The sequence below is a fragment of the Populus trichocarpa genome, chromosome 11 (assembly GCF_000002775.5).
Source record: "Populus trichocarpa isolate Nisqually-1 chromosome 11, P.trichocarpa_v4.1, whole genome shotgun sequence".
NCBI lineage: Eukaryota > Viridiplantae > Streptophyta > Magnoliopsida > Malpighiales > Salicaceae > Populus > Populus trichocarpa.
The window spans coordinates 17,486,199-17,498,277 of record NC_037295.2 but is presented as its reverse complement, the minus strand read 5'-3'; the positions used below and the strand labels follow the sequence as shown (position 1 = coordinate 17,498,277).

Below are 12,079 nucleotides of genomic sequence, written 5' to 3'. Positions count from 1 at the left end.
TTTAAAAATTAACCGCAATCATATTTTCCAACACTCCCTCAGTCTCATCGATCATATAAATACTAAAAAAAAAAAAAAAAAAGTTCGAGATATTTGTATGTTTTTTCACAATGTTAAAACAATTTTCCCTAAAAAAAAAAAAAGACATTATCAAAACTCTTGGTCAACTATTCAACAAAAAGTGTTCTTAATCAAATCTTGAATAATTTATATATTAATTTAATTATCAAGCACTAACAAAAGGCAGTGGGGCTCACATCTCAAAATGTGAAATAAATAAATAAATAAAGCAGTATAGATAGCTCAAGATCATGAAAATGGGGTCCCTGTAAGGTGCCAAGTCAAAATCTTGGAGGGGACCGTAGTGCTGAAACATAAAAGGCGGACTTCTGAGGAGTGGGGCCAACCTTTTGAAATTCCCAAAAAAAAAAAAAAAAAAACAAGGCTAGTTGCTTAAATAGGAAATGTATGCTATCCGTTATTTTTAAAATAATTTTTATTTAAAAATATATTAATTTTAAATAAAAAAATTTAATGCAGAAACAAATAGACACATAAATTACACCCCCAACCTTTATCAACACATTATGTTACATGGAAACTATATATAATTTTTTTATGAGTATTTTTAATTGAATAATATATTAATAAAATCTAATTTTTTACCAACCATGAAGCTATTTTTAAACTAGTTTATGCATATAAAAAAATATTCATACTCCATATTATTTTTTTAATATTATTTAATAAGATTACTATATATAGTCCTATTGCATACTTCATAAAAAGAGAGATTTTGTAGCAAAATACAATAAATCCATGATAATGTTTAATGTGTAGATTTGAATTTTGAAGTTGCTGATTAATGTACTCCGCAACAGAACACAAGAAAGGACAGCAAAAAAAGAAGAAGAAAACAAGTGTAGAAATAGGAGAAGACATTGCTCCTCCTCCTCCTCCTCCTCCTTCCTCCTCTCCTCTCCTCTCCTCTCCCATTTATATCATTCTCGTGACTCTCCCTCTCTCTTCACACGTTTTTCATCACTGCCATCAATATACTATCACCATCACCATTTCAGATCTCTTAAGCTCTCGAAGCTTCCTCCTTTCTTGATTGTCAGCTTAAAAAGGTGATAACGTTTTCTTGGTTCCCATTTCGTGTCTGCATTTCTTGATTGATAAATTTTAGTTCCTTTTCACTTCTCGTCACTTCAGCGCCATCTGCTCAGCTGGGTTTTGTTTCTTTTGTTGTTTTAGATAGATTGTATTGTGGATCTACATTGATAGGTGTGTGTGTGTTTCTTGATTGAAATCGAGTTTTGTTGACTTCTTGGATTGTAATTTTGGATACCCTTTTAGATAAAGATTGTGTTTTGATCTTTAAAGTGTTTGTCTTTTGCAGTTATTAAGGAAAGGTAGCTGGGGGAGCTATATGGTGGCGAGATTGGTTTATTTGAGGAAGGGATTGTTTGTTATGTGAAGTAGGGTTATTTGTATTTGGGAAATGAAACTTGATGTGCAGTCGTTAATGGCTCAAAGTATCAGATCAAGCAGGTCTTCTTTTAGCTCCACTAATGGAAATGAAGAGACTCCTATGCACCCTTCTGCTTCTTTCTCAAATGGGGATGGATATGATAGCGATGGCTCCAATTTCGCTACCCCGTAAGTCTTCTACACCATTTTTAGCTCCGTATTTGTTACTTTCGTTGTTGGCTTTTTATCTTTGTTTGTTTACTGTTGCGATGCTATGAAACTCGGATTGAAAGTAGCGTTGGACTTAATTACAGGGTCTAAGTTTTTGATCTTGTATATCTTGATTTTATTCAAAAGCTTTAACATGGTAAAATGTAAAGGACTTGATAAACCTTCTCTCAGGTGCATTGTCTTTCACTGGTTTTGCCTGCCCAATTCTTGTTGCCTTAGCTTTTGATTTTATGACCGGTTGATACTGGTGCATTATATTGTTGGCCTTGTTATAAGAGTACTACGTGTTGCTTTTGATTGTCTCTATGTTGCTTTGCTTGTAAAAGATGACTAGATAGCTTTAGAACTTCCAGGAAGTAATTTTTATGTTTTCTTTTGTTAGAATTTATCGAACCTCTAACTCTTAGTGTTATTTATTGTTTTTTCTCACAGTACACCAGCAACCCTCTCCACAGCTATTCCGGCAGAACTTGCTGGTGCCATACCATTGATTGATAAATTCCAGGTAACAAACAAATAAGTTCTTTTGCTGTTAAAGTAATAATGTGGAAGAACTTCTACTTCTCATTTATGTTTACTTGCTTGAATATAATGAGTTGAATCTAAACTAAGCTTATGATTATCATATTTGGCCACTATTCATTTACCTTCTTATGCGGATTTGGTTTATGATCAAGTTGAATGTTGCAGAAGTATACATTAAGCTGGCCCAAACTGGCTTGGAATTGAGCCACAGTTGTTGCAGTCATTTCTATTTTTGCAAAATCATACATAATTTTTGTTCCATGCAGGTTGAGGGATTCTTAAAGTTGATGCAGAAACAAATTCAATCCACTGGGAAACGTGGATTCTTTTCTAAAAAATCTGTAGGCCCTCAAGTTCGGGAAAAGTTCACATTTGAGGATATGCTGTGTTTCCAAAAGGTAAAATTATGCTGTGCATCAAGGAAGTATGTTCTGTCAAAGATATATTTAGTCATGAAGTGCTAAGTTAGTGCTCTTTTGCAGGATCCGATACCAACTTCATTGCTTAAAATTAATAGTGACCTGGTAAGCCGCGCCACTAAACTCTTCCAGATAATTTTGAAGTACATGGGAGTTGATTCATCCGATAGAGCAGCTCCAACAAGCTTAGATGAACGAATTGAGCTAGTTGGAAAATTGTTCAAGCACACATTAAAACGTGCAGAACTTCGAGATGAAATTTTTGCTCAGATTTCAAAGCAAACAAGGAATAACCCTGACAGGCATGCATAGCTTCTTTTTTTTTTATTTAGCTTTCTATTAGCAAGTTGTTTTTCCTCCTCATCTTGTAATTTGTGAATTTAAAACCCATCCTAATTGGCCTTTCTTTACTAGAGCTGATTCCCAATGGACAAATCTTTCTTATACATGTAACGGTGATGCTTGGTTTGCATGCTTGATTTTATTTGGGCTTCTGATTGTTTCTCCTTTAAATGCTTTTTTTTCCTTATCTAATGCCATCTAGCTTTGCTGATTCTCATATCGCAGGCAATACTTGATTAAAGGATGGGAGCTAATGTACTTATGTGCTTCTTCTATGCCTCCTAGCAAGGACATCGGTGGATATTTGTCTGAGTATGTCCATAATGTAGCTTATGGTGCAAGTACTGATTCTGAGGTCCAAATCCTTGCATTAAATACACTAAATGCTTTGAAGCGTTCTGTCAAAGCTGGTCCTAGGCATACAATACCAGGACGTGAGGAAATTGAAGCTCTTCTAACTGGTCGAAAGCTTACAACAATAGTGTTTTTTCTGGATGAAACTTTTGAAGAAATCACATATGACATGGCGACGACAGTGTCTGATGCTGTTGAGGTATTTTAAAAAGCCATCAAATCTATCTTCTATGGTTTCATTCCAGGTAGGATAGATATAGTGAAACAAGAAACTCAATCTCAACATGGAAAAAAAAAAATCATCGCAGGTGGATCTGCTATTTTGATTATAATTTTCTCAAGGATATATGCAAACAGAGGAAGAAGTGCTTAGAAATGGTTGAAAGGAGAATTGATATTTTGATGGAAATTTTTGAAATCAATCTCCATTTGGGTGAAGCAATGGGGGAATGATTATGCAGAACAAAAGGAATATGTGACTAGAAATGGGGTCATGCTGTGCATATCTTCAATTTGAATTTGTTTGACAGCCAGGCTTGTGGGTTTCACTTTTGCGAGGTTTTTGGGAAGAACACACCTGTACTTTGTACTTTGAAATGCTTATTGAATACAATTTCATGTATCATAGTGACAAGAAAACATCCACAAGTATATTTTGAAAACCATTGTGATGATTGTGAATGGTCCAGGGAGCTTGTGAGCTTGATGTTTGATTCGAGTTGGATTGAATGTGGTTAAACAAAGATTATAGAGCTGCGATGGCCATTCTACTGTGGCTGGTCTAGGCTTCCCACCAACTGGGGTGTTCAGCCATCACTTAAGCCATTGTTTTGTTATTTCTTTCTCAAATGAAAAGCATAATATAAATTGGTAGGTGTTTACTAGATGCAAAACTCATTTTTATTTGTTCAAATCTTGCCACCATTATTGATGGCCTGTTTGGCATTGTGGGCTAAAGTGATAGCTAAGCTTATCGACCTGTGAGAACTGATTTATTTTTTTGTTTTGCAATTTGAAATAATATTACATCAATGTAATTTGTACATTTTTCAGGAACTCGCTGGGATAATTAAGCTATCAGCATTTCCTAGCTTCAGTCTCTTTGAATGCCATAAAGTTGTGTCTGGTTCCAAGTCACCTGATCCTGGGAATGGTATGTATCCTTTGGCTTTCTTGGTTGTTTTCCTTGACAAAGATCAATTGATGTTGTCATTTAATCTGCACCTTGTTTTCATGCAGAGGAGTACATTGGGTTAGATGATAACAAATATATTGGAGATTTGTTAGGAGAATTCAAGGCAGCCAAGGATCGAAGCAAGGGAGAAATTTTGCATTGCAAACTGATATTTAAGAAAAAACTATTTCGGGAGTCAGATGAAGCTGTAACAGATCCAATGTTTGTGCAATTATCATATGTTCAAGTGCGTAAGCTTGCCCTTAAATATCATTGAATAGCTGTAACTTCAAATTAAAGTTTGGAAAGATCTTCCATGCTATTTCTATAGTTTAACATAGCCATAGCTTCTTGCTTTACTGATGCATGATTATATTGCTACAGTTGCAACATGACTATATATTGGGCAATTATCCTGTTGGGAGGGAGGATGCTGCACAGTTGTCTGCGTTGCAGATATTGGTTGACATTGGATATGTTGGTAGTCCTGAATTATCTGTGTTAGTTGTTTCTCTCTTCCCTTTTTTGTTTGTCTAATTTAAGTTAGATTCTAGCATTTTTACTTCTGAACTTGCAATGATTTTTAGATATTCTTTCATCTTGGAATCATAGTGACTTAGTTTAAGGCTTGACCACAATGGGGTAGATTTTATGGTCATATTTTGATCTCAAGTTACTCTCTATTCCTATGAATTTTGACATGCTGAGGCTAATATATTTTGCAGTGATTGGACTTCTCTCCTTGAGCGCTTTCTTCCCAGACAAATTGCAATTACACGAGGAAAGAGGGAGTGGGAGTTGGATATTCTTTCTCGTTATCATTCGATGGTAAGAACTAAAATCTGAAACTCCTGTCTTCATAACTTTCAAGAAACTTTGTTTGTCTTAAATGTTTATGTTTGTTCAAGTCATGTTTATAACTTGCTTGTTGACTTGGGATTATTGATTTGTTATCAAGGATTGCTTAAAACAAGTTGCTTCTAGGATTTTTGTATATTTTTATCCTTGTATTGAATAAAACATTATTTTTGTTTGTCTAAAAGCAAAATAATTTTTATTTTTACATCATTTTCTGGTTTGTTTTCTGTTTTAGTTTGAGAAAACTTCTTAAATTGTGTGGTTGATGGTTTAATTTCTTCCTCCACTTTTGTGTCTACTTACATCAGAGATGTGGTTGGCCGAGGGGTATACTAGTGCAATTTAAATTATGTAAAACTAAAACTTATGGTTTCAAGTTCCTGGTGATTTTGCTACTTTGTTTACCAATTTTAGTCAGATTCAATTGAATAGATCCAAGGAGCTACCTTAAACAAGGCATAAAAGGGGGTAGAATATTGTACCAAATGATAACAATTGCACTCAATAAATTCTACTATTTGTTTAACTTATGTGTTACAACCCATCTTTGTAAAGTAGATTCTTTTAGAATGTTGGCATTTTGCCTGTCAGTCTATTCTCCGTTCTATAGTGAAAGTCTTCTTTTGATACTGTCCTGTTCCCATGTAGGAAAATTTGACAAAGGATGATGCAAGACAACAATTTCTGCGGATATTAAGGTCACTTCCGTATGGCAATTCCGTTTTCTTCAGCGTTCGCAAGATTGATGATCCTATTGGACTTCTGCCTGGACGGATTATTTTGGGCATTAACAAGCGAGGGGTAAGTCTACATGGTGAAATTCTTTTCACATTCCAGATCATGAAATCTAAAGGACCTTAATTTTTTTTGTTTATTGGTCCACAGGTGCATTTTTTCCGTCCAGTTCCAAAGGAATATTTACATTCAGCAGAATTAAGAGACATAATGCAGTTTGGTAGTAGCAATACTGCTGTGTTCTTCAAAATGAGAGTTGCTGGTGTTCTACACATATTTCAGTTTGAGACCAAGCAGGTTAAAAAATTTGTCACTTCCCTATATTTTGGTTCTCCATAGTTGGAACTTGATCTTCTTAACTGTATTTGCTGAAGTAACCAAACTTTGTTTATCAGGGAGAAGAAATTTGTGTTGCTCTTCAAACACATATAAATGATGTTATGCTGCGTCGTTATTCTAAAGCTCGGACAGCTGCTAGTGGCTCAGTGAATGGAGATGTTTCTAACAATTTTAAGCCTCCCAGTGCAGAAGTGCATGAAAAACGTTTACGTGAATTGTCTAGAACTATTGAAGAGTCTCATAAGAAAACTGAACAGGTATGCTCTAAAGTTTTACTTTTTTCTTTCTTTCTTTATTCATGATCAGTTGGGCATGCAGGGGAGATATCATCAGATAAAGTATTTGATGCATTTTAAGTCATTTTTTATGCAGCTCAAACGTGAAAATCAAGTCTAAATTTGGTAATAATTATCGATTGAAAAATATTATAAAGAAAAATAAGTGTAGAAAATGGATGCAGGCAGTCCAAAATTGTTAATATATGAAATACCTTTGTATTCATTGTTGCATCTCTGTACTTTTGTCAAGATTTGGTTTTTCTGTGTCTGTCTATCTTGTCTTGTTCTTTGTCCTGCTTCATAGTTGACTTGCATGTTTAAATTTTGGGGCTAAGATGTCAACGAAGTGTAGAGCAGATCTGAATGAGTTTCTTCTAAGGTAAAATCTGGCGTACATGATTTTCAATCGGTGTCTATATTGGAATCTAACATACTTGAAGGCTAGCTTGGTCCCCATAATTGATTTTCAAGTGGTGCATGATCATCAACAAGTGTTTCATTATATAATGGATTTGAGACCCTTGTTTAAAGAACTGAATTTTTTTTTTCCTTATGCATCTCTTTGAACTTGCACTTATGATTAACCGGTTAAATGCTTATCCAGTTATTGGAAGAATTGCATGAGAAGCAAAATCAAGAAGTGAAATTGCAAGAGGAATTGGAGGCCTTGAAAGATTCCTTGAGATCAGAGAAGCAAAACTTGGCAGAAGTAGAGTGTGATCGTGATAGACTTAAGTCATTGTGTGCTGAAAGGGATGCAGCTCTTCAGGTTAGTGTTATTAAATCTGAGGCACATGTACTTTCTTTAATTACCATGTCTATTTTGCTAATGTTAAGTTTTGAGTTTTAGGCTGCATTATCAGAAAAAAGAAGCGTGGAAACAAGTTTGGCCAACCTCAGTAACTTTGCAGTAGAGAAAAATACCAAAAACAATTTAGTTGGAGCTGATAATCAGGTACAATTCCAAAAAAATAAAATAAAATGACTATTATGTTCTGAATTTGTGTGTAATTTGTTGCAGTGTTTTCTAGTCTGGACTCTGTTCTCATTAATACGATAGAATCATATTGCGTGCTTTATGATGTAGTAGTCAATTTGAACTGTGGATAACACAGGTGTTGCACAAGCTCCAGGATGAATTTAAACAGCGGAATGAGGAATTGCATGCAGCAGAAGAAAGGATGCAAAGATCAGCTAATGAAAAAATATTTCTCGAACAGAAGATCTCTAGACTCGAAAGGAAAGTTGAAGAGGTATTGATACCTTCTTGAATTTGTTAACCATCTATTGGTGACTTGTTGCTGCAAAATGGTTAATGTCACTGTTGGTCATAATGCAGATGGAAGTTATTGAGAAAAACCTTGAGCAGGAACGCCAATCCTTAAAGTTTCGAGTGATTGAACTTGAACGGAAGCTGGAAACAGTCACACAAGATCTGGCCACTTCCAAATCAACTCTTGCAGTCGCGAATGCAGATTTGGCTGCATTGCATAACAATTTGAAGGAATTAGAGGAACTGAGAGAAATGAAAGAGGTACATAAGCTTTTGCATCAGGTTCTCTATTTCTGGTACATATGCAATTATTTTATGATTTGGTTAAATTTTCATGTATATTTTGCTTACTAAATCCATAAGTTGGAACATGCTTTCAGGACATTGACAGAAAGAATGAGCAGACTGCTGCCATTTTGAAGATGCAAGCATCTCAACTTGCTGAGCTAGAAGTGCTTTATAAGGAAGAACAAGTTTTGCGGAAACGTTATTTTAATACTATAGAAGGTTGGATTGCCTCGAATATATTATATCAATGCCTACACAACAAAATAAAAAATCACATCATCAGAATATGAAATAATGAATTAAAACATAATTGTCCCACTTGTAATGCTCTTCATGATGCAGTCCTATGATTTTTTGAAATCCCTAGCAATTGATTAGGAGAACTTAAGGAAGGTAAAGTAAATAGCTAACAACTGTGGCATTTGATGTTGATTTGAATACTGTCAAATAACATTAAAATTATCATTATCTGATTTGTAGGAACACTGTGACATCAGATTAGTTCATGCAGCCTTCATTAACTAAGATTTTGTTGGGTTAAGATGTCAAAACTGGCATAGGAATCCAGGGTAAGATGTAACCTACTGTTATGAGAGTTTTAGCAAGGGCTGGTTGCAAAGAAAAAAACTGGAACCTCCGAGGAAAGAAGTGAAAGGCTAGAAATAAAAATGGAATTTTTTTGTAAAAGAGGGAAGAATGAGAGAGAGGAGATGTTGTGAGAAAAACATGTTAGGGGAGAGGCAGTAGCCACAAGTTTTCTTCCAAAACTGCAACACTTTCACAAACAAACTGTGCGAGCCTCTGCTTTATTAATCTTTTCCAAACATCATCATCAGTATTTTTTTCCGTGAATGAAAACTATATGTCTGATTACCATAAAGCTAATGGAGTCATTTTCTTTGATGCATTTCAGATATGAAAGGCAAGATCAGGGTTTTCTGTCGGTTGAGGCCTCTAAGTGAGAAAGAGATTTCTGAAAAGGATAGAGGCCTGCTTACAAGTATAGATGAATTTACAGTTGAGCATCCATGGAAAGATGACAAAGCAAAACAACATATGTATGATCGAGTATTTGATGGAAGTGCTACTCAGGAAGATGTGTTCGAGGATACACGAGTGAGTTTGAATTTTATTCATTTATCAATATACTGCTTTAATTTTTAAGCTGGATGGAACCTTGTAAATAGCTTAGGATTCTTCAACTAACTCTTATTTAATTTTTTCTTTGTTGGAAATTGTGATGCAGTATTTGGTTCAGTCTGCAGTAGATGGGTATAATGTTTGCATATTTGCTTATGGTCAAACTGGTTCCGGGAAGACATTTACCATTTATGGCTCTGAAGGCAATCCTGGACTGACACCACGGGCCACTTCAGAACTTTTTAAAATTTTAAGACGTGATAGCAATAAATTCTCATTTTCATTAAAGGTAATTTAGTTTTAACGTCAATTGTTGGGTACTGATAATGATGACAGCTTATTCATATTCGATGTTGCGGCACTAAATTTTCATTAGCTAGATTTTTTATACTCCATTCATCTAAGGCACATAAGAGATTTTAATAATCAACATGAGTTGCTTGCTGGCTTGTCTATGTTGACCAGTCTCTGTCTTTGCATGCACGTATTCCTGCATGCATTTGCATCATTGCATGTAATATGTTTCTATTATCTCTGTTAGGCATTTAAAATCCATTTGAAACACACTCACAAAGCTTTGTGCATTTGCATCATTGCACATAATATGTTTCTACTAGCTTTGTTAGACATTTAAAATCAATTCGAAACACTCCCACAAACCTGTGTGAAATGCACTCTTTATTATAAAAAAATTTATCTTATTTGCAAAATGATGCAGGCATATATGGTGGAATTGTATCAAGATACACTTGTGGACCTTCTATTACCAAAGAACATGAAGCGCTTAAAATTGGATATTAAGAAAGATTCAAAGGTGATTGCTATTTCAAAAAGTGAGATCTAATAATTGTTAGTTTAGATCTTGTCTAGTTTGATTGATATCACTTTCATTTCTTGGATCTCATGTATTATGTATTATATGATATTCAGGGTATGGTTTCTGTAGAAAATGTGACAGTTGTATCCATTGCTACATTTGAAGAATTACAAAGCATTATTCAGAGAGGATCTGATAAGCGGCATATATCCGGGACTCAAATGAATGAAGAAAGTTCGAGGTCTCATTTGATACTTTCAGTTGTTATTGAAAGTACCAACCTTCAAACTCAGTCTGTTGCAAGGGGAAAGGTATCTATCTAGTTATTCTTGAACAAATTATAAGCTGCTTCTATGTACTGAATGATTGGTGTCAGAAGCATAATGTACTTGTGCATTGACTTGTTCTTCTTTCTTATGAGATGTGAAGACCCATGCTCATAGCTGCATCTAGAAATGTGATACTTGCCCTGTTTGTTTTTGCGTTTTAAAAGCGCTTTTAGAAAAAATTAATTTTTTATTTAATTTTTTTCTTTGTTTTAAATTAATATTTTTTTTGGTGTTTTTAGATTATTTTGATGCGCTGATGTCAAAATGATTTTTTAAAAATAAAAAAATATATTATTTTGATATATTTCCGAGTGAAAAACACTTTGAAAAGCAACCGCATGAGAGACTCACTCGTTGATGTCATCCTTGAGTTAAAGTTTATTTTGTTGGTTATTTGTATGACCACATCTCAATATCATGTGCAGTTAAGTTTTGTGGACCTTGCTGGTTCAGAAAGGGTGAAGAAGTCAGGCTCTTCAGGTAGTCAACTTAAGGAAGCTCAAAGCATCAATAAATCACTTTCAGCCCTCGGGGATGTCATTAGTGCTTTATCTTCTGGTGGTCAACACATACCTTACAGGAACCACAAGTTAACCATGTTAATGAGTGATTCCCTTGGTGGTAATGCCAAGACGCTTATGTTCGTGAATGTATCTCCAGCGGAATCAAATTTAGACGAGTCATACAATTCTCTAATGTATGTTTCTGTCTTCCAAACATTCATAACATATCCATAATGTTTTTAATAGCTTGTTTTGTGATTCTTAATGTGAGATGTCTTATCCAAGATTAGTATTGGTTAGTTTTAAGATGATAGAATTAAATTACGACTGCAATTTATCTCATTAAATCTCTTCCAGTCTCTCATACATGTTTTTGCCTTTCTTGGTATCTCAACTTTTGCCATTTCAGGTATGCATCAAGGGTTCGATCAATTGTTAATGATCCAAGCAAAAATGTTTCGTCAAAAGAGGTTGCTCGGCTTAAAAAACTGGTTGCATATTGGAAAGAGCAGGCAGGTAAGAAAGGGGATGGCGATGATCTTGAAGAGATTCAAGAACAAAGACTGGTGAGAGAGAAGACAGATGGTCGTCATTCAATGTAGAGTATTTTGTTACCGGGGTTGAAATTTCACCTCTGAGCTCCGTTGATTTTGTAGATTTTTTTTCTTTGGCTTTTGATGACACTGGGATGACTGGAGATTAACTAACTAAATTATGGATGGGTTCTGATGATCTCTAACAAATACCTTACCGAGGCTGAAGAGGTTGTAATTGGCCTGAAGGATTTGATTTGTATAGTCTGAATTGTTTGTATATAGTACTTGCACCTTTTTGTTGATAATACTTATCAATGAGTTGATAATATAACTAATTAATCCAAAATATCTTCTTCAGGCACGTGAGTGCTTAAAATCTTCGTTGATGTGGAACAGGTCCTTACCATGTTACCTTCATTAATGTCTTCAAAATTTAATCTGTCATTAACCTTTCATGTCTCTGCA

The 12,079-nt window shown here is 34.7% G+C and overlaps 1 protein-coding gene across 4 annotated transcripts; it reads left to right on the top strand.

Moving 5' to 3' along the window:
• The first annotated feature begins 864 nt into the window (after positions 1–864).
• LOC18103447 (kinesin-like protein KIN-14E) lies at positions 865–11,960 on the top strand. 4 transcript variants are annotated; one of them, XM_024581213.2, is made up of 24 exons: positions 865–1,130; positions 1,403–1,662; positions 2,137–2,209; positions 2,496–2,627; positions 2,712–2,950; positions 3,216–3,543; positions 4,398–4,497; positions 4,584–4,765; positions 4,903–5,018; positions 5,244–5,346; positions 6,025–6,177; positions 6,262–6,408; positions 6,507–6,707; positions 7,333–7,497; positions 7,579–7,683; positions 7,862–7,981; positions 8,068–8,262; positions 8,382–8,508; positions 9,203–9,405; positions 9,536–9,718; positions 10,148–10,243; positions 10,360–10,557; positions 11,001–11,272; positions 11,488–11,960. In XM_024581213.2, exons 2-24 carry the CDS (start codon positions 1,505–1,507, stop codon positions 11,678–11,680), a joined length of 3,789 nt encoding a protein of 1,262 aa, XP_024436981.2. In that variant the 5' UTR covers positions 865–1,130; positions 1,403–1,504; the 3' UTR covers positions 11,681–11,960. The 4 variants fall into 4 exon arrangements, with proteins under 4 accessions (XP_024436981.2, XP_006377870.3, XP_024436982.2 ...); XM_006377808.3 differs by having other exon boundaries at positions 866–1,130; positions 7,844–7,981; XM_024581212.2 differs by lacking the exon at positions 865–1,130 and adding an exon at positions 1,143–1,287 and having other exon boundaries at positions 7,844–7,981.
• The last annotated feature ends 119 nt before the right edge of the window (positions 11,961–12,079 follow it).

Coding starts and splice junctions, on each gene's coding strand:
- LOC18103447 (XM_006377808.3), top strand. CDS start 1,505: ATGAAACTTGATGTGCAGTCGTTAATGGCTCAAAGTATCAGATCAAGC. Junction 4,766..4,902: donor TGCAATTATCATATGTTCAA/GTGCGTAAGCTT, acceptor ATATTGCTACAG/TTGCAACATGACTATATATT. Junction 7,684..7,843: donor TAGTTGGAGCTGATAATCAG/GTACAATTCCAA, acceptor TGGATAACACAG/GTGTTGCACAAGCTCCAGGA.